The sequence below is a fragment of the Teleopsis dalmanni genome, chromosome 2 (assembly GCF_002237135.1).
Source record: "Teleopsis dalmanni isolate 2A chromosome 2, ASM223713v2, whole genome shotgun sequence".
Classification (NCBI taxonomy): domain Eukaryota; kingdom Metazoa; phylum Arthropoda; class Insecta; order Diptera; family Diopsidae; genus Teleopsis; species Teleopsis dalmanni.
Window position 1 is genome coordinate 230,712,819 of NC_051847.1, and position 22,521 is coordinate 230,735,339.

The 22,521-nt window shown below is 31.1% G+C and overlaps 3 protein-coding genes across 4 annotated transcripts in view; all 3 read left to right on the plus strand.

Annotated features, from left to right (window-relative positions):
* LOC119673878 overlaps positions 1-13,478 on the plus strand; it is a gene marked incomplete at its 3' end in the record, with an annotated part of 58,110 nt that extends 44,632 nt beyond the window's left edge. Inside the window, 6 exon segments of one of the 2 annotated variants that reach the window (XM_038084976.1) lie at positions 4,082-7,500; positions 10,633-11,382; positions 11,442-11,587; positions 11,647-11,784; positions 11,845-12,608; positions 12,671-13,478. In XM_038084976.1, coding sequence (XP_037940904.1) covers positions 4,173-7,500; positions 10,633-11,382; positions 11,442-11,587; positions 11,647-11,784; positions 11,845-12,608; positions 12,671-13,091 — 5,547 coding nt within the window. In that variant the 5' untranslated portion in view covers positions 4,082-4,172. 2 annotated transcript variants of the gene reach the window in all.
* Positions 13,479-14,676: 1,198 nt separating this feature from the next.
* Positions 14,677-16,839, plus strand: LOC119682790 (cytochrome P450 CYP12A2-like). Its single transcript, XM_038096302.1, has 5 exons — positions 14,677-15,011; positions 15,079-15,452; positions 15,513-15,629; positions 15,687-16,134; positions 16,199-16,839. The coding sequence occupies exons 1-5, from the start codon at positions 14,904-14,906 to the stop codon at positions 16,787-16,789; spliced, it is 1,638 nt and encodes a 545-aa protein (XP_037952230.1). The 5' UTR covers positions 14,677-14,903; the 3' UTR covers positions 16,790-16,839.
* Positions 16,840-19,271: 2,432 nt separating this feature from the next.
* On the plus strand, positions 19,272-19,882 carry LOC119676927 (cytochrome P450 CYP12A2-like). The gene is made up of 3 exons (XM_038088194.1): positions 19,272-19,396; positions 19,454-19,570; positions 19,648-19,882. Exons 1-3 carry the CDS (start codon positions 19,272-19,274, stop codon positions 19,880-19,882), a joined length of 477 nt encoding a protein of 158 aa, XP_037944122.1.
* Positions 19,883-22,521: the final 2,639 nt, after the last annotated feature.

Below are 22,521 nucleotides of genomic sequence, written 5' to 3' on the forward strand. Positions count from 1 at the left end.
ACCTAACTTATGTGCATTCAAATTGTGAATAGTAGTCCTTTTACAGTCGTAATCAAAGTGAGAAATATAAGGATAAAGCTACGAAACGTAAAAGCCTACCGAATATATTACCAGGAATATGAGGTATACGATCAGAGTGTCATAGAAACTAAATCCACATTAGTATTTTTAGGAGTTTTACGTTATCGAGTCCACATACATAGTAAATGGTAAATGATAAATGTTCGCACATGAATATTTCGTAAAGTGGGCCAAATATTTTTCGATTAAATTAAATCCGCTGTAAGTTAAAAGCCATAGTAAAAACAAAGTAAAGGCGACTAAAAAAAATAGTTTAAAAAAATTTATTTCATTTTAATTTAGTTTGACACTTTCCTAACACAAAATCATAAAATATAAACGAAAGATTTTTAGATACACATTGCTTAGAGAATTGGACATTTACGTTGTATCCAGTGGCGAGTATAAATTGCACCTGAGGCAATACATTTTTTTTGGTGCCCCTCAAAAAATATATATTAATAAAATATAATATTCATATATTCGTCTTAGGGACTCTTCTAAGAGTTGCGCCTTTCATAATAGACCCCCTTGCACCCCTCGCTACACCACTGTTTGTATCACTGACAGTAAAAGACTAAACTGAGTGCTGTAGAAGTAGCATCGTTAGTAGTGGTGCAGCAATATTTGAGTTCCAATTGAAAGATACAGGCGTACACTACACCCACAACTTTTGTTCAAACTATAATATTTGATTTTTGGCAGATTTGAAATGTTCAGTAATTTGAGGTAACGTGTCTTGTTTGTATCTCATTTTTTTGGTTTAATTTTGTTTATGTATTTTTTTTTATTTTTCATTTGGGTTTTCGTACTTATGAAACTTAAAGTGTTAATGAATTGAGTCAAGTTTTGTCATGTTTTTTGGTGTATTGAATTAGTCAATTGGTTTGTTCGGTGTGATTGACTTTTTGTTCATTCGTTGACAATTTTCACTTTAATTTTGTATTGAGTCATAAACCACATAATCTTTTCTTACTTCGTACAGCAACGGCTTTTCAAGTTTTACGACGAAATTTCGATAAAAAATATTAAGACAGTCCACTTAAGTGTTTTCCCTGCAAAGGTGTGGTTATAATCACATAATTAGAACCAAATATTTTTGAATTAATAGCAACTTAAGATATAAGAAATTAAATGTTAATGTTAATATTATAAGAGAAATTGTTTTTACTTAAGTTTGAATCCTTATTAGTAGTTAAATCAATAACGAAAAACGGTCAGCTCCTTTTCAACTTATATATAGTAAATTATAAATACAAAATTGCAGAGTTTTTAATGTCATTTGAAAACTTGTCACTGATTGAACAATTAATATATATAACAATTATATATATATTAATTATATATATTAATATATATAATTAATATATGTATAAAGGAAATTTTTATCGATCGCTCCACTTTTAAAATATGATATATGAAGGTAAATTTATTGCAACACTCAATAGCCAAATTTGTGGAAAATATGTGAACCAATAAATAATGTTACAAATGTCTAGTTCAAAAGATAAGCATTTCTATAACTAAATCACTAAAATCTGTTAACCTAACATACCATTTTCACACTATAGTATACAAGTATAAAACCATTGGATAATTTGCGAAATGTGATCAATTAGAGGAGTTTTTAATATAAAATATTTCTCAATTAATACGATTTCATTCGTAATCACTTATGGATTACTTAAATAATTATTTGCTTTACGGAAAATGGTTGCTTTCCAAATGTAAGCGTAAGTAATTTACTTGAGATTGTAGCGAATTTGCATTTCACTGCGCTGAAATTCTGCGAATAAGTAAAAGTAATAAAAACCACAAAATATTTACATAATTTGAATAATTAAATAACTTAATTAACTTTAATTGCTAACACGATTGTTGCAACTGCATTTAATTAACCAAGTAAACTAATCCGGCAGTGTAAAATTATTAAAAATAAAATTAAGTGTAATTTTAATTTGCTGAGATATATATTTCCCACAAATCTAATGTGGCAAGAAATGAACCAGAAAAATTACGAGTAATTGCAAATCATTTGAATTTTAAAATAAAAACTATTAAATTACTTATTAAATACAGCTTAAATAAAATAGTTATAATCGATCAAGAATTTGTTAATTCGGATATATGTACACTTAAGCTTATGAAGAGTAAACAATAAATACTTTTTACAAAAATTTAAGTGTTGAGATATCATCTGTTCGGTATTCTATTCTATATTCTATTTCATATTCTATTCTATATTTTATTCTGTATTCTACTCGATATTCCATTCTTTATTCGATTTTATTTTATTCTAGCCTACATTTTACTCTACACTCTATATTTTTCTACTTTCTATACTATATTATTTTCTACGTTCTTCTATTTTAAATTCTGTTTTATGGTCTATACCACTCTATGCTTTTTCATTCGTATCAACATATCCAAAATATCAGTATTGCAACAGTTGTTTCTTTTAAATCTAATTAACTGAAGGACTAATAGCATAATTTCGTCATACATAGGTACGTAAGTGATTGATGAAGCGCACAGTACTCAACCAAGAACTACGATTCCCTTGCACCAATTACCCTTGCAATGTTGAAATTGCTGGTTGTCATTCAAATCGCTGTTGCTTTAAAATTCTGGTAAACATTATTAATGCTGGAGTTGTCGTGGACTTGTAGTTTTGTATTAAGCTCAAATAAACATTTTTGTAATTTAAACACTTTTGTGAACGTGTGAACGTTTGGTAGAAAAAATGAGTTTCCAGTAGTTTCAAAATTTCGTCTACTTGCAGGCCGCAGGCTGAGTAAATTCAAAATAATAATAAAAAACTATATTCAAATTTACATGGTGGATATTTTGTCTGGAACAAAGCAAAAATTACAAATTCTTGAAGTCAGTTGTGCAGTTGTGTCCAAATCAATTGCAAAACAAATAACCGGATTTGAAATTTCTGGTTGAATTACAATACATTTACTTTTTCAAAAGATTGCAAAATATTTTTTATAAAATAAATATTAACTGTATTGAAAATGATTAGACTTGAGTCTCAATATTTATTCTACCTCGTAATTGCTTTCAGTATATTCAAATATCGATTTTTTATTCAGAAATAATCCCTGCTTTTGTGTGCTCCAGTCTGTATAAATATAATAAAAATAGAATAGCAGAGAAAATCAGAGAATTTGGGCTCTCAGTGAATCCAATGACTTCAACCACAGTAGATGTTTTCTACTTACAACTAATTCCAACTGAACAGAAGACATTAGATATGTGAATGAAAGTCAGAATCTGTCATGATGATAAGTTGCAAGTATTATATGGAAAGAGAATTTTATGCTTCAACATCCGCTTACTGAACGATGTGATTACAACACTTATTCCCCGCTAGGCAGATATTTTGGTACCTCAAACAGAATGATCTTGTTGAAGTGATAATGCAGGTTAAAATATCCTGTCTAGTTGCCTGTCATCAACTTGTGAGGATAAATGTCTCATATTGATTATAAGAATGTACCAGCTCATCAGCTTTAGTCTGGCGGCTTCAGGAGTCTCACTAACAACTAATTCCATAGCAAATCTCTGTGTTCTTAACTGAACAAAATCAAAAATGGCTAAAATTTAATATCAATACAAAATTCTGTACTCTTACATATTTATCTTATATGATTTTTTTTGGATTTGGCAATTTCATTAGCCTCAGTGTTGAATTTCCTAGTTTAAATTGTACGAAATAAATTGAATTCAGTTAAAAATACTTGACAGTGGACACTCGCAAAGCAACACGCTGACTGCACCTAAATTTTTCAAATCCGTGAAGTATGAATTATAGTTTGTTTTTTTTTCAATTTCATACGAGCATTTTCGTTTTGCTAAAATATTTTTTAATAAAAAAAAAATTATCGCAACGTGCAGAAAATTGAATTAATTGTTACAGTTTTTATTGTTTTTAAATCACTTATTAATAAGTGATTGGTTAATTAAGTTTTATTGGTTAACAATTTATTATAAATAAGTTTCTTTTGTCTTTCAGAATATGTTCCAGCATATTTTTCGACACCACAAGGAGGATTAATTGAATATTTCCTTATATTCTCTGCCTTTTAAATAAGTAACACCTCAAAATGTCATCTTCAATATGTCCACACTTCACACAGAATGCTTGGAAAAAGGACTTATGTTCGAATTGTTTTAAATCAAAGGATGAGCACAAACAAGCTTCTGCCTCCAGTTCAAGATTTTCTGCATTTAGTACATCTTCTATATTCACTTCTAATCAAAGTCAAAAAATTGATGCAAGTGACAACAAAAAGACTGACTATCCGAATAAGCACAGAACACCTGTGAAGAGTATCATTAAGAAAGCACTTGCCAAGACTAATAAAAGTAAATCGCACAAAGTATGTTTTCGTAAAACTCTGTTCGAAGTCATTGGTTACGGAGGTGAATGGTCTGATGATTCCGATGACGCAGACGACGATGATTTTATGAACATTGGCAATGAACATGATGACAATGCTATCACAAATACGGACGATGAGGAAACTGCAGAGCTTAAACGCATAACAAAGGCCAATACAGATTTCAATATGAATAATGGAAACTTGTTAGGCGATCCGCAAGAGAATATTAAGAAATCATTTGCTGCACTAAAATTAGGTGCCCCACAAGTTGATAAGGAGGGCAATAAGCAGACATTGAAAATAAACGTTGTGCCATTTGGTGCGACAACAAATGCCACAGCAGTCACATCAACTATATCGAATGCAACTGATACGACAAAACAGATGACTGCAGCAACAACTGTAAAAGGAAGATTTGAATCGAAATCTGGATTGGGTAATTCAGACACGAAACAAAATGTAAACAGTGAAAAGACTATAAAGAAAACACCCCCTTCGCTTACTTTTACTAGTGTCAACAGTAACACAAGTTCCACATCAGTAAGTAGCAACTCAAAATCTGCAAACTCTAACGGTGGCTCAATACTAACTAAGATACAAAACAAGCAGCAGGAATCATCCAGTGATAGCGATGGTAAAAACAGTCCTCCAATTGAACGTGCAATGGAAAAGTCTCTGTTAGATGAAATTTCTGAGACTCTTGAGCAGAAACAAAATGAGTCAAATAAACTGACTGGACAGGATAAAGTAATGGCTGTTGGATCTAAGATTAAGTTCGAAATATCAAGTTTGAGCGAATCTGTCGACTCGAAGCCCTTTCTCGACCTTAAAAAGCCGATCGTGCGCAATCCGCCTATTACCAAGGAACACACAAAACCCAAAATAAATGTTTTTCATAAATACTCCGACACAGACAGTAACTGTTCCGATGCTGAAAATGGGGTATCGGCATATTATGATGTAGTTGAAACACAAATCAGTTATGAAAATTTGGCAGATGGTAAATTCAGCAATGATAAAAAAAGCATAAATGCCATTAATGAATCAGACAAAAATGCGACTAAGTCACACTTTTCAAATTCCCAATACATTACCGACATGTTGTTATCTTCAAAAACACGTGCTGCATCTTATAACTTACATGAGGGCAACTTTATGACCAGTAAAATTACTTCTGATGGATTGATTGTCACAAAATGCAGTTCGGATGACGCTCTGGACTCTACTGGCAGTAGTTTCGATGGCAGCAGCGATGAAGAAACCTCTTATAATATGATTCGTAGTGAGTCCGATTCAGGCATTGGAATAAGCATTGGGAATGAATTCAAAAATGGTGGAACAGAAAAAGAACGGGAACGTCAGCGTTTGGAAAATAAACTAAGTATCAGTACGAACAATTCTGATTATGAGGATATACAAGTCGCAAACCAAACATCAGTTGTATCTAAAGTGGCAGTAGCTCCACGTGCCAAAAAGTCAATATTTCCGCCAGAAAAGAGCAGAGAGCTCCACGGTGAACCAGATGGTAGTGCTGATCCTGATGGTAGTCTAGAAAATAAGGAACAGGCGAACCATATTTTACCCGCATTGCCTAAATCACCACCGCCAACTAAAATAATAGAAGCACGACCTTCGTTTCTGCATGGTTTACAAAAACAACATCCACCAATTGTGTTAAAAAAACCAGATTTGCCAGCGAAACCTATTGTTTCTCCTGTAAATAGTCCATTAAAAACATTTGTAACCAAAAGACAGCCCACTTGTGCCGAACAACAGGTTATTAGTCAGTTACAGCTGGTGATGTCAAAATCAAACGAGAACTTAAACGCTGACATAATAAAAGATGACGCTAAGCTTAAAAAAGGTAGAGCGCCAAATCCGCCGCCTGAGTATAAAACAAGTGCGCCGCCAACGCCAGAACGCGACTACAGCTTAGTACTTGAATTTGAAAATGAAATGAAAGAAGATGAAAAGAAAAAACTAATATCAATTTCAGTTGAAGAGCAACCACAGTCGACTGTGCAAACGCAATCCGATTTAAATGCAAATACAGAAAAGACAAAGCATGTAAAAACTGAAACGGATGCTGTGAAATTGAAAGAACTAATAACACCAAATGTGACGGAAATAATACCAAATTGTTCTGCTAATATTGCAGAGACTAACTCGGCAAATTCTTCTTCAATTTCTTCAAGTCTTTATACGCGTAAACTGCCAGCAATAGCTAGCAATGTGGGAAACATCACCAAAAATTCTTCGTCGCCAGTCATTAGAGAAAAGGATAAGCGAGAACGAGCTACTGTAAATCCTAAGTTCCGTAGCTTGAACACATTTGTTACACAACGGAGCAATGCAGTTAAAAACTTACAATATCAAACTGGTTCCGGCCATATGTTGAGCAGCTTTAAGCAGCCATTGACACCGGAATTGATACCAAGAAATCACAAAAACCTGTCGTTGTCTGAACAATGCCTAACCGAATCGGGCAGTCAATCAACTGTAATTTCTGTTTCAACAATGAACTTAACAACAACAGCAGCAAACTTGTCAACTTCATCAAATACTACAGCATCATCGAACGACAAGAAGGCAGCATCACCAACACAAAAAGCCAAAACGAAATTCTCTATAAAAAAATTTTTACGCATGGGCACAAGCAAAACCACAGATAATCTGCATAAGAAAGAAGGCATTTACTCAGAGATATGCACAGGAGAAGACGCAAGCGTCGCTGGTAAGCCGCGCCTAGTAATCATACATCCGATTGATATTAATCCCACGGCCGTAGAAGTAGTAAAAGATATAACCAAAACAAATGATGCAGTTGCGACCCAAACTGTTGCAGTACTTACAGCGAAACCACCAGCACCACCCTTGCGTGCAACAGATGGACAACGCTCACATGAGATTAACAAACCGGCTAGACCACCACCACCAAAAAGCGCAGAGTTGCGCCGGAAACAAAAGATTGGGTTATGTGCCACGTCGAGCTTAGGAGAAGCAGGCGGTTCGATTAAATGCAAGTCCGACAACGTTTATGCCAATTTAGGTAAGTTAATATCATAAGTATTTATGTATAAGCTATTGTATCTCTTCATTTTTATATTCTTTTTGGTTTGAAGTGATCATGATCAGAAAACGTTTGAGTAAATGTGCCTACCCCGTTTAAGCTCAACTTTATTGCATTCAGTAGTTTACTTCGTTCAGATTAGTTACCTTGAGCACTTCAATCAGTTTAGTTTCTACTACCCGTGGTTTACATTTCGATTAATTTTATCTAAGCCTTTTCTGAACTTGTACCAATAAGAGAAGGAAATATACTTTACAGCATTCCTTAACTCATTTGCCGTTGAACTTGGTTTATATCAGGGTTTGAATTGCTTGCTGAAAATTAGCAAAAGCAACCATATTTTGACTAATGCATAAATATTAACCAGTCGATTTTTGTCAAACGACTAATTGCTAACGCATTGCATATGAAAATGAAATAAAAAGATGCATTAGCAACAGCAAAAAACGTAAACTGGTTTCATTTTGATTGCTTGCTAATAGTCAATTTTACATTTTTGACTATTATGCATTTGGAATATATGCAACTTGCTTGCTTATGCGTTAGCTGCAAATGTATATGGATTTCTTCTTTTTGTTTTTGTTTTAAGGGAATGTGTACGCATTATTTCTTTGTTGGTGCATTGAATATAGTTGTGCAAAATTGTAAGTAATGTGTGTGCGTACAATTTGTATGCAATTAATATTATTTTATCTGTAAATAGATTATGCCTAAATTTATGTTTTTTTTAATTATTAAATTTATGATATATATGATATATATGATATTAATTATTAATTATTAATTTATATATATATATATATATGTTTGTATTTGTGGGAAAATTTTAAGTAATATATAGAACATATTATATACAAAGTTGCCGTTATTCTAAAGTGTTTCATTTTAATCGGTGTATCATGGCTCCGCGACTTAATAAATTCGCAATTCTTCAACATTTTAATATAAATAGTGATAGCGATTTAGCAGTTCGACTTCTTCGTACAGCTCGTTGGAGATGCTTTTCAATACAAATTTTTTATTAAATTTTTCTTCTAAGCCACGACAAATAGGGTCAATAATCTTTCTCATATTTTCCGAATTAAGGACATTAAATGGAATAGCGAAATAACTCTTTTTTGCTCATTTCGATTTTAATTGTTTGTTTTCGGAATGATTTTTTCACAACTATTGCACTACTACTTGAGCTGGAATCTTCATTTTTATTTATATTTAACTGGTGCATATTTTTTAAATGTGTTCTTAAATTAAATATTCTGTCCCTCTTCAACGAATGTTTGCAAATTTTACAAACTGCTAAATCGCTATCACTATTTATATTAAAATGTTGAAGAATTGCGAATTTATTAAGTCGCGGAGCCATGATACACCGATTAAAATGAAACACTTTAGAATAACGGCAACTTTGTATATAATATGTTCTACATATTACTTAAAATTTTCCCACAAATATAAACATATATATATAATTAATAATTATATATAATTAATATTAAAATTAATATATATATATATATATATCATATATATCATAAATTTAATAATTAAAAAAAACATAAATTTAGGCATAATCTATTTACAGATAAAATAATATTAATTGCATACAAATTGTACGCACACACATTACTTACAATTTTGCACAACTATATTCAATGCACCAACAAAGAAATAATGCGTACACATTCCCTTAAAACAAAAACAAAAAGAAGAAATCCATATACATTTGCTAATAGCAAAACATAAGCAGCTAACGCATAAGCAAGCAAGTTGCATATATTCCAAATGCATAATAGTCAAAAATGTAAAATTGACTATTAGCAAGCAATCAAAATGAAACCAGTTTACGTTTTTTGCTGTTGCTAATGCATATTTTTATTTCATTTTCATATGCAATGCGTTAGCAATTATGCAAGCAATGCAATTAGCAACAGCAATTCAAACCCTGGTTTATATTAAGTAAGTCTCTTGTTAAAACTTCTAAACTGGATTCCGTACTGGTTTCGCAGTTGTTAAGTGCAAAATTAATTGAAGTTAGCTGCAAAAACTGTCGACAAGTAAACCAAGTCAATTATGCACAATATTACATTTTAGTAACAAAATTATAATTTAAAAATCTCTCATAAATTCTTATTAAATGAACTGTAAAGCAAATAGTATGCGATTAACTTGTTTAATTGGAAATGGGTCAAAAGTACGCTTAGACACATGACCCACAAAATGTAAAGCTGAAATTACTCAGAAATCATCAATAAAGTGGCTAAGACTACGTCAATACAATTTTTTATACTGGCATCTCCTTAACATGAAATGTAATAAATATTATTTTCCGTTCCGAATTTTAGTAAAACTCGTTATTAAACTTACTTATTGAAGTTGGTCAGACCACATTCGGAAATATTTGTGGAACCTCACAACATAGGCAATATGCGCATAGAATTTAAATTAATATTCTTGGTCTGCACTATTAAATGCGCCCGTTGATTAACTTGATTAAAGTACCTGGAGAATAGAACTTGGATAACGCAATCCGTCAAATCGGACATATCACTTTCAGTGTTGTTGATCCTTTATTAAACGTTTTTCACAATTTCACTCTTGGTGGGGACAAGCGAGGTGACAAGTTCTTGTTATAATAATAAAATCATTAAATAGATTTAGATTTAGTTGAGATTTGTTCAGTTGTTTTCTGCTGTAAAATTATATGTGCATATAACAAACAATAAATAAAAAGCAGTCAAAATTTAACATTGTGGTAAAATTTTTATCAAAATTTTAGGTACGTATCGTTTCTTAGCAAGTACGGAACAAATATTGTTATGCTTATGCTATATAAAAGTTTGAAACAGATTTAGTAAAAATGGATCTAGGACTCCTAGACTAATATATCAAAATAGATTGGATAAGTGACACTCCGAAGATGAATGATATATGTACCATTACTTTTTTTTTTACTTCATTATCGATTGGAATCATCTAAGGATTCAGATCTCACTTTTTCATATTTCGTAAAACCTTCTAAAGTTATTCAGTAAAATAATTAGTTTCAAAATACATAGTTCAAGTAAATATTTATATTATATTAAATACCGTGAATCGGATAATGATTTTCAGGTGAAATACGTTCGTCGATTGCACCTCGCAAACCTGAACGTACGGCAAGCATGCGCGAGCGTGAAGCGCAACTAGAATTGGCACGTAAACGGCATGTTGGAGCACGCAATGAAAATATTGATACTATCTCCATTTGCTCGTCAAATGGTGATAATGTATCATTGGACCAGGTTTCAACTCATCATAATAGTGCCTTACATTCTAAAAACTCAACTGGAGGTATTCCTGGTTCACAGCTTCCCACAACAAATCGCACAACAGCTATTTTAACTAATAATTCCTTCAATTCTGTTGTAGACGGTAAGCCACCAAGTGGAAGCCGCACTAGCACTTTTGAGCGCAAGAAGGGTAATGATAGCAAAATGCCAATAGCAAATAAATTAGAAATATTTGAAAACCCGACAAACAATAATATTAATAAAAACGAGCTTGCCAATTCTATAGGAAACGCAAACAGTAATGCAACTGACAACCGACCTACAAGTCTTAAAGATTCTGTACGTAAAATCAACAATACTATCGATAGTTATCTAAAAGACAAACGCGACTACGAAAATATGTACGAATTTGTCAAGGCATCTGCTTCACCTCCGCCACCACCTGCAAGATCAGTAGATCTCACAAATGGAGGACAACGTATATTACCTACTCGGCGCAGCAATAATTTGTACTCAGATACGGCATCGGTGACTAGCTACACACGTAGTGAATATGGAGCTTCTCGTACTTATGGACTGAATAATAGTCTGGGTATATCGTTTACACATATTCTAAAAATAAGAGTTCTATCAAATATAAATTTCTTACAGCCAATATTCCACGCATTATTTCTGCTTCGTATTGTGGTAGCGAAGTCGGCGAATTTGACATTTATGCACCCTATAGTTACTATGGCAGCGAGGCAGGTGGCGATGTAGCCACTGACATTAATGATAGTGTATGGGGCATACCATCGGTAAGTGGTTTATGTAAATATATGTGAAGGTATCCTTTTAAATTAAACTATTTTTATAGGCTGTCAAAAATCGTGTAAAGGCAACAAACCGCTTACGTATGCGAAAGGGACGAAGTGTTGTGCATAAGACTATTGAGGATAACTATACTGCAGTTGTGGTTGCCAATCACGAAGCACTGGCGCAGGTTTTAGATCAGGTGTGTTACGTTTATTATTTTCTCTTCAATTTCTATTTCATTATCTGTATATATTTTAAGTTGCAACAAACGCCGATTATACCACCAGCGCTTCGACCTTTGGCAAATGCTATAAACTTACGTTTTGAAGATTTTACAATACTAGAAGGTACACAAGCATTTGTAGTTGGTAAAAAAGCATTCCATGCAGCACTTTGGACCACTGCACCAGTGACCCTTGCGCTATCAGCTGATTGTAATCAACTTTCTGGTGTGGGTGGTGAACTTAACCAGTTATCTGGAGGAATATCTGGCGTGCTAAATCCAATTACGGAGTTCTGCGATTTGGTGCCAAGTTATCATTTACCACTAATGCCAACGACGGAAGTAACACTTTTGCAGGCAACAATTTCAGTACTACCACGACTTCAACTAGATACACTGTTATCCATTGGCGCAATTTTGAAAGGAAAGTCACAAGTACTAGACAAAAGTAATTATAACTTCCGCGGTTCAATACCGAATTTGACAGGACTGAAGGATGGTAGTAGTGCAAGTGCGCTAAGAAATGTAGTGTCTGTGCAAAATTTATGTACACTTAATGAAGAGTCGTCTGTAGAGAAAAACATTAAATCGGATGAGGATTCCCACTTAGTTCCGAGCATGCCAGCGTTTGATGATGTGATGACACGCGAAGTAGCTTTCATAATGTTGCAGTTAGTGAATGGCATGAAAAACTTACAAGTCAAGGCGATCGAAGATATGCCGTTGAGTTTATCAAATGTTGTGCTTTCGAAGGATATAGACAACAAAGATGCACAAGCCAGACTTTGCGTTTTACAAGGGTAGGTTCAATAAAGTTATTAAAATAAAACAGATTGAAATTTAATATTTCTTTTTTTAGTAGCAATAACGACGAAGATGAACAGATGGGCACACTTTGTAAGTGTGCTCATATTGCACTCACTGATTTGTTGCCAGCGACAAAAATAACGCAAATTTTAGCTGACATATTATCACAAGAACGGGCTGAATCACTCTCGAAGTCAAAATCGGTTTTGGAGTTTGTGTTATGGGGACCTTCAGACGTCATTCTTTCCGGCTCAGCAAAAGAACGGGAGCTTGCATTGCAACACTGGCTGGACTTGGAACGTGCCACAGTTTTGCATGGTTTAGTACGTACACGGATAGAGTTGACAGTTTATGATGAATGTCATCTAATGTTTTTAGTGCGATCAACAGCGAAAATGATGAATGACGCTGCTAAAATCATTTGCAATTATCAAAATGTAACCCAAGCCACATCCGTAAAATCGGAACAGATTTAAAATATTTATGATTATACGATTGAAATCAATTGATTATTACATATTTGGAATTTATTTGTTTTTATTTTATTTTCTATACTTATTATAATTCCAGTTTTAAAACTTATTAGGTTTTTTTTTATTAATCTGTATATATGATTAAAAATCATCGCTTATAGTGCCAAATTCGAACAATTCCCTGATTTGCTTCCTTGCTTTTAAGTCTAAACTTATCTTTGTATATTATTGATGTAAAACATATAATATAATTTAAATGTCTGAAGGAAATTATTTTTTTTATTAATTTGAGCTATGCAGCCCTTTTCCATTACATTTAGATATAAAATATATTTTTGTTAATGGAATAGTTATAAATTAATTAAAATATTTTTATATATATTTTATATAATGTATATTCATAATAAATTGGTGTTTGAATAATGATTAATAATAAATAGTTTTAAATAAAATAATAAATGCAATAAATTATTACAATTGAAATTTTTTATTTTTTTAATAAACGAAAGTGTGACCTGATACCCCTATTTAGTGTGAATAAGACAATATATCAAATGAGATATTGGTTTTTCAATCTCCAAAAACTTCATAAGACTAACAATTGATTGACCGTTCACAGGAAACTTTTCGAGAAACAATTTTCTGGTCTTCATTGAGCATGTGAGAGACCTTCTGTTCGATTAAAGTCTTGCTTTAACATTTTTAAAATTTTATGATATTTTGCGCATTCATTTTTTAGTAAAAATATTAGCTCCTGATACAAAACTTACACAAAAGAAAAAAACTATTACCCAAAAACAAGCTTCTTTTTATATTTTTTAATAGTGCCAAAATATATATTTTTTAACTCATACAGGATACTAAAATTATAAACAAAAAAAATGAAGAAAGTAAACATGTTTTATAGGATAGGTAGTTTTTGCTTTCAGCTCTCTGCATTTAAAACAATCTCCACTATTGGTAATTCCTATCTTGTCTGTGTGCTAGTATGCTGTGGCGTGTTAACATACATGATAGCCCTAAGATCTTTCCATGAGAGCGCTGGTACAAATTAAGTGTACTTTGTTTCGATTAATGAGCGCATTAGTTTTTGACTTTTGCAGTTTTACAGCAAGTGATTCTGTTCTATATAGCAGAGTTACCTTGCGAAGCTATTTATCGTAAGATACGAAAAGAAAAGAATTATCAAGTATTATTTATCAAAATAATATAATGCATAATGCACTAATTCAAAAAATAAAAATTAAATTTGCATAGCTAGCCTTAAAATTCTTTTCTTTGATCCGAAATTTACATAATAAACTTTTTTTAACATAGTATGTTATGTGAAAAGTATTAAAATTTTTTGATATTTCTCAATAATGAGCCCCATCTGATATTCTGCACACCTATCATTGATATTTCTACTGATTTAAAAATACATACTTGTCTACAGTTTAAGCTTTTTAATATCAATTATTAAAGCTCTAATGTTTAATGCGTAAGAGCACACGGAACAATATGAACAGGTTCAGAGCTTTTGAGTTTTGTATCTCAGTCAATGTGTGTATACCATAGATACTCCGTATTTGAGATTATTAATCAACAAAATTAATTTAGTAATTTCACTGCCGAAATATGAGTACTATATATGGCAGAAAGACGGACAAGAGTTGTAGAATAGCTTTTGTGAGGTAGTAGCAGTTCGCACATTTGCGAATAGGTTTCGTGGAGGAACAGAGCATTTTGGTTGCGAAATATTTTAGATCAATTGCCTTAGTATACACAAAACCAAAAAAAGCTGGAAATAATTTGCCCACATAATAAAACTCATTAATGTTTTTAAACAAAATGATGCAAGCGAAAAATTTTGCTGTTGTTAATTTCCGCTACACAAAAACTTTGAGCTTATCAAACATAAGACTATTCCAATCTAATCAGCAGGTAAGGTCTAATATTTTGATTTTATTTTTAATGAACATTTTTTACGACTTTGTTTACAAACACAAAGATATTGCAACAAACGCAAGCAGCCGAAGTAAATTTAGACGCCGATTCGGAATGGAATCAAGCTAAACCTTTCAGTGAAATACCCACTGATGGAGCTCTTAATGTTTTAAGAAAAATGCTGCCCGGTGGAAAGTATTATAAGAAAGACAGTGTGAAATTACTAACACAATGGAAGGAAGACTATGGCGAAATGTTTGTAATGCCAGCTATGCTTGGAAGAAAGGCATTCTTAATTACTAATAATCCTGAACACTTTGAGCGCGTGTTTCGAAATGAGGGTATTTGGCCTATACGACCGGGGTCAGAAGCACTCAGGTATCATAGAGAGAAACACAGAGCAGAGTTTTATCAGGACATTGAAGGACTTATAGCAACGTAAGTTTTTTGAATATGACATGTACACTTTATATGTACTTTATATTCTCTTGTCAATAGTCAAGGCGATAAATGGGGTAAATTTCGAACAGTAGTAAATCCTGTGCTAATGCAACCAAAAAATGTTAAATTATATTTGCAAAAAATGTCACAGGTCAACTTAGAACTAATAGATAGGTTTGTACATGCGTTTTAATCATTTTATGAAATTATTATTTATTTTTTTTTTTCAAGAATCAAAGAAATACGCGATCCAATAACACTTGAAGTACCTGATAATTTTGAAGATGAAATTAATCGTTGGACCTTAGAATCGGTATCTGTTGTTGCACTGGACAGGCAATTAGGTCTGCTTAAGGAAAATAGGGATAATGTAGCAGCCAAAGCATTGTTTAAGAATCTAACAGAGTTCTTCACGTTATCTCTTGAACTAGAATTCAGACCATCGTTGTGGAAATTTATACCAACAAAAACATTCAGGAATTTCATGAAGTGTTTAGACAATATACAAGATATTACTTTAAATTATGTAAACAATGCACTACAACGTTTGGAAAAGGAGCGAGAAGCTGGTATTGAGAGGCCAGAAAATCAAAAAAGTGTCTTAGAGAAGTTATTAAGAATTGACAAGAAAATAGCTACAGTAATGGCAATGGATATGTTAATGGCAGGTGTAGATACAGTAAGCAAACTAGTTTAAAATTTTAAAAGTTTAAAATTTTCTGTTTAATTATTTTCCTTTAAAGACTTCGAGTACATTTGCTGGCATTATGTTGTGTTTAGCAAAAAATCCCGAAAAGCAGGAGAAACTACGAGAAGAAATTTTAAAAATTTTACCAGAAAAATGTTCAGATTTTACTGACAGTTCATTAACAAATATGCCATATCTACGTGCATGCATTAAAGAATCACTACGGTTATATCCTTTAATTGTTGGTAATGCGCGCGTACCTCAAAAAGATGTAGTGCTAAGCGGATATCAGGTACCGAAGGGGACTCAGGTTTCTATGGTTGCAACAACTTTGTTACAAAATGAGAAATATTATACAAAGCCGAAAGAATTTATACCAGAACGCTGGCTAAGACAAAGCAAAGAGATGGCGAATAATGAAATCAACGAGTTTAAGGGCACAAATCCATTTATTTATTTACCGTTTGGATTTGGTTCCAGAAGTTGTATTGGAAGAAGAATAGTTGAAATGGAACTGGAATTAGGTGTTGCTAGAATTTTACGAAATTTTAAAGTAGAATTTAACTACCCAGTCGATGAGCCTTTTAAGGCCTTATTAATAAATGTGCCAAACATACCACTTAAATTTAAATTTACAGATATCTAATTTGTACATAGTGGTAAAAATTATTAAATTAAATTAATTTTTTATATATTATGCGATATATTAACTTTAACTCTATTTTATGGTTAAAATATATGTCATTTTTTTTATTAATTAGTTATCAAATGAAAATTTCATTATGAAATCCATATAATGATTATTATTTAATTTTATTATAATTCACCAAATGTTAAAGATTGTGAACCTGTTAATCAGTGTCCAAATATATTCGTTTCCAAAATAAACTTTATGAATTATATGTGAATTATTAAATAAATAATATCTTATGAACAAACTGACAAGGCTTTTTTAGTTAATTACTTAATTATTTACATTGTATTGAATATGTAACAAAAAAATTATTTTGAAATATGACCATTTGAAGATAAACAGTTTTTTAAGTACTTGCCAATGATAAAATTTAACTTCTAATATTAGACAGGTTTTTCTATATGTCTTGTTTGGCATTGTCAAGACTTTTTGAATCAAGACATATTGAAATATCTAAATATATTTCTATTTAACTCTAATAACTGGTAAACGTTTCAAAGCCTATATGTACATATACATATGTGTAACGCGTTTTTCTGTTATGGACGCTACAAATATACGACGCATTCTTTTATGAAAACTACACTGACCAAGTTAGGGTCCAAACAAAATATGTGGAAGTGTACATTTAAAAAAGTATTTCAACAGTCAAAAAAATTCATTGATCCTGAACACATCAAAGTTGATGCTATCCATGGCCTCAGCAGAAACGATATTAAAATCTACACTGAATTTCGAAAGAGGACACTGTAAACTTAATTACCACATGAAGATTATTGGTGCGGTAAAAGTGACTCCTATCGACGCTGCCATGAGAAGAAGGAAACATCAGAACAAATTCTATGCAACTGCCTATCGGCGGCAAGACGTAGGAGTGCTTTCATAGCCTATTACTTACTAATAATAATAATATTTCAACTAAATCAAAAATATAAAAATAAAATACTAATCAAGATAATCGCACTCCGTAGATATAATTTCTTTAAAACATTGTTTTTAAAAAAGTTAAAACCCTTTATCATGCAGACATTAATTTTATTAATATATTTGTTTACAACTTGCTAACCAATTGATATGAAGTATCTGAAATGTAACAAGAGCCATATACAATCACATATAAATAATATAAATTATATAGATGCGAATGTATGTATGCTTATGATCAGTATATAAAATTTAAAGCTTTTTTGAGAAGAAAGAATGAATAGAAAAAAGCACAACAGAAAGTTGTGGTCATTTGAATCGAACACAATTTTACCCTACATAATTCAGTTGCCTCTCATATAATATCATGTAGTGAAATTCTATATTGAACAAGATTAAACTTTACAGGTCCCTTTTTACATATGTCAATATGTTTTTAAATGAGTCTAACTTTCATAAAATCAATGGAACACAATAACACTTGAGGACAACTGTTAACATATTATATAATTTCTACCTAGAAATCTAAGAAGTTTTTTTTAGAAATGTGTTGTACAATGGCTTAATTATTTTCCAGTTTACTATTATTATATTGTAAATATATATTTTAGTTTTTTGCCTCGTCTTATATGGTGTTAACAAGCGTTTTTAGATTTTTGTTAATTTAACTATGGTTATATAGAATTAATCCTTATTTAATATTCTTTTAATTTAATAAAATCGTAGTAACTTTTGAAATATTTTTTGTATATATACTTTTAAAAATTGTTTTTATATTGACGGATTTGATGTTATGCACTGAGTGCAGATTTATAGTTATAGATGATGCTCAAAGAAAAGAAGTTATAATTGTGATCATAAGCTCTCGGTTAGGAAGAAAATAAGAATAATTTATGTCACTAAGGTAAAAAGTAAAATGATCCATGGAGGCCTTTTCAGTACAAAACTCCACTTGTCTTCGGTAACAGTAAAATAACCAGTTCGAATCAATCGATACAGCTAATTTTATTAAAAACCGTTCTTTAGAAAATGATACATACTAGAATAAATTTTACAGGGTAAAGTTTGCATAATTTGAAAATTTTGGCTAGTACTTGTGTTCAGATGATATGATTTTTTTAAATAAAACAACAATAAATTGCAAAAATGTGTTTTAATTCGAGTATGTAATACATAACCTATATTAAACATTTCAATACGATAATTCGATTAAATTCTGTAATACGTATATATAATTCGATCATTACAATCAAGTCTAATTTATTATTTTGAAAATAGTGTCCGCGAACTACTGTCATTCTAAAAGTTAAAAGTGATAAGAACTTCATTAAAGAAAGTGTTCTTCGCTTTTTGCGTAATTTACTACCTTCTAATTTACTTACTATCATAAGTTGAACAGCATTTAGATTATGGACAAATTGCATGAGAAGTATGGCAACAATTTTGTAATACCAGCGCCATTACTTTTGACACAAAATCCAGCTGACTTCGAAACAAACTGTATATCGAAATGAGGGCATTTAGCTCACGCGACCGGGTTCCAATAGCATACCATTGTGAAACAATAGCATACGAGTACCATCGTGAAAAACACAGGCGCAGCTTTTTTCAAGGAAGTGATGGTATCATATCAACGTATATCGTCAAAGTGCAAATTTAATAAACACTGATCTAATATGCGCTATATTTTAGTAAGGGTGAAAAATGGGGCTCATTTCGTTCAGCAATCAATCCAGTTTTAATGCATCCGAAAAAGGCTAAAATTTACTTACCAAAGATGTGTAAAATTAATACCGAATTCGGAGAAAGGTTTATGTTTAAATTTACTTTTGTAAATTTTACAATACAATTCATGAATAGTTTTAAATATATTCGATACTTTTCAGAATTGGGGAAATACCAGATCCGAAGACACTTAAAGTTCCAGAAGCTTTTGAAGATGAAATAAATCGCTGGACATTAGAATCAATTTCCATGGTAGCGCACGATCAACAACTGGGTCTAATTAATCCAATGAATCGAAAAAATCCTGTTACAAAGAAACTTTTTGTTACATTGATTGAGTTTTTTTTCGTTAACGGGGGAGATTCAATTTTAGCCACAAATTTGGAAATATGTTAAAACTCGAAAATTCAAGCGTTTGATGGGATTATCTGATGATATAACGGATATACCTTAATGTTTGTGCAAAATGCATTACAACGTTTGGAAAACGATCGGAAAAAAGGTATTGTAAGAACAGAAAACGAAAAAGTGTTGTAGAAAATATGCTTAACATGGATAAGAAGTTACTTATTGTGATGGTAATGAATATATTGATATATGATAACTGTTCTGATCTGTTATTTCATACATTTTATGATTTTGTTAGACTACTACAATGTTCATAGGTAAAATACTGCGTTTGGTAAAGAACCCAAATAAACAGGAAAAGTTACGTAAAGAACTTTGTAAAGCGTTATTAGAAAAGCTGGGCATCCAAAAACAATATATCGGCTTATTTCGGTTCAGCATCATATAGTTTGGCATTTATATTTATATTTAACTTGAAGTAAAATTGTAGTGAAATTTGTTTATTTATCTAATTTTTTTATTTTTATTTAAATTTATTTAAGCAATTTTGAGCAAGAAGCTCAAAAATATATCGTTGCATTAACTATGCTTTCTAAAAGAATCAAGATCTATTTTATTTATGGGCAAAAAAACTGCATATAAATACATGAAGAATATTAAAACGGAACTTAACCGAAAACCGAAAAAACCGATATTTTTGCCGGGTCGAAAACCAAAATCGAACCGATATATTTTTTTATATTGAACCGGAATGGAAAAAATTCCGGTTCGAAACCGTACAGAAAAGTATACAGTGAATTGATTTATCTAAGATATTGTGAAAAAAAGGGATAAGAATGTATCCTTTAGGCGCAGGCACTATACTGAGTGAATATAAAGAACCTAAAGGCACACAAGTATTTATGTTGAATAAGTTCTTGCTTAAACATGACAATTATTATCCAGAATCCAATAAGTACTTACCAGAAAGATGGATGCTACAAGACAAGAAAAACATAATCGCATAAAAGTATTTAAATAATATAAACTAATCGAAGTAATTTTTACAAATTAATAATTGTGTGAACGAAATAGCATGCAATAGAAAGTTTTTACAAATGAACCGAATCAATAGAATCCAACCTCCTTTTTGATATTAACAATAAGTTCATATCTAAAAATTATTGTAAAACAAAACTTCATTTTTATGTTTAAAGCCATATTTTTTGTGTTTCCAATTTATTTTCAAACAAAAACATTACAGCTTACTTAATAGATTTTATTTATTATTCGAAAATATTTTGAAGATTACTCTTCTCTGTTTTAGGTAAATGGTGAATTTGGGTGAATTTGATTTCTTAATAATTTATCCTTATACATACCATAGGTTTCATTTATTGTTAAAGCCCAATTCCAATTCCAATGCCAACATAATGTTTAACCCAAGCTGCGTTTTAAACTTAGTCTTATTAACAAACCTTAAGGGCTTTGCTCTTAATAGCTATTTCGGTTTGTTTTTAATTTTCAAATTAATTTTATGTATTTACTTTTATTAATGCAAATATTTAATATTTTCAATGTAAACTATGAATTCCTTTCGTTATTATTGTTACTATAGTTGTTGTAAAAATTTTGTTTCATCTTTGATTTTGTTTTTGTTACAAAGTTGTTACAAAGTATATATTTTTAATGTATATATCTTATATTTAAATAATTTCTTCACTACATATTTACACACTATTTTCTATGTTTAATAATTAATTGTTTTTGGTCCAAATGACGAGAGCTTACATAATTTTTTTTTTAATTTACTTATTAATTTAAACTAAATCGTCTAATGACGGCAATAGAGAATATTAAAATCAAACAGTGTATTATGTAAAATTTCAAATACTCAATGAAATTCAAAATTAAATATTTTTGTTTCACACATATGTAATATGATTATTAAGAGGAGGAAGGGCACAATACATTTTTTGTATGGTGTATAGTGGAGTGGAACGAGATATATGTCGTTGCCTTAGTACAATACTGTCATATCTTAAAAATGTCAATTTTTTTAGAAATCAAAACAAAGTTTTCATGCCAAACGAATTTTAAATGATTGCACTTCAAAAACATTTATTATAAAATATAAATCAAAAAAATATTTTTGGTACGAGTATATCAGTATTCATTATTGTAATGAGGCTACCTTAACTGCTTACAAGGCTTTACAGTATTGAATTTAAGTAACGATTGGTTAGAATGTTTTTTATATGAAAAGAGTATCACTTTTTCATACCTAACAGACTATACACGATAATATCTATATGCTTATAGGAAGACACATAGGTGAATATAGGTATGTATTTTATTAATAATTTTATTACCAAATTTAAACGTTTATCATGACGTTGAGTATATCTTTGATAATATTTTTGATATCACCTTAGCCTGAGATAATAAAAATTAATAAGACAATTCTCACGGAATAGATTACATGAATTTTATTCTGAATACAAGATTCCAAACGCAATTCAAGAAATGTTGACAATATATTAGTAAAGGATCTATCTAATTGATGCAAGTAATGAAAAATAGTTGACCTCACTACAAATGCTTATTCTAAAAAAGTCCGCTTAACTTTCGACTCCACCTTATATGTTATATCATTAACATATTTCTGTAATGATTCTAAAGAGCAATACTTTAATCGATTCTCTTCA

Coding starts and splice junctions, on each gene's coding strand:
- LOC119676927 (XM_038088194.1), top strand. CDS start 19,272: ATGAGGGCATTTAGCTCACGCGACCGGGTTCCAATAGCATACCATTGT. Junction 19,397..19,453: donor AGTGATGGTATCATATCAAC/GTATATCGTCAA, acceptor GCTATATTTTAG/TAAGGGTGAAAAATGGGGCT. Junction 19,571..19,647: donor AATACCGAATTCGGAGAAAG/GTTTATGTTTAA, acceptor GATACTTTTCAG/AATTGGGGAAATACCAGATC.
- LOC119682790 (XM_038096302.1), top strand. CDS start 14,904: ATGTTTTTAAACAAAATGATGCAAGCGAAAAATTTTGCTGTTGTTAAT. Junction 15,630..15,686: donor AACTTAGAACTAATAGATAG/GTTTGTACATGC, acceptor TTTTTTTTCAAG/AATCAAAGAAATACGCGATC. Junction 16,135..16,198: donor TAATGGCAGGTGTAGATACA/GTAAGCAAACTA, acceptor TTTCCTTTAAAG/ACTTCGAGTACATTTGCTGG.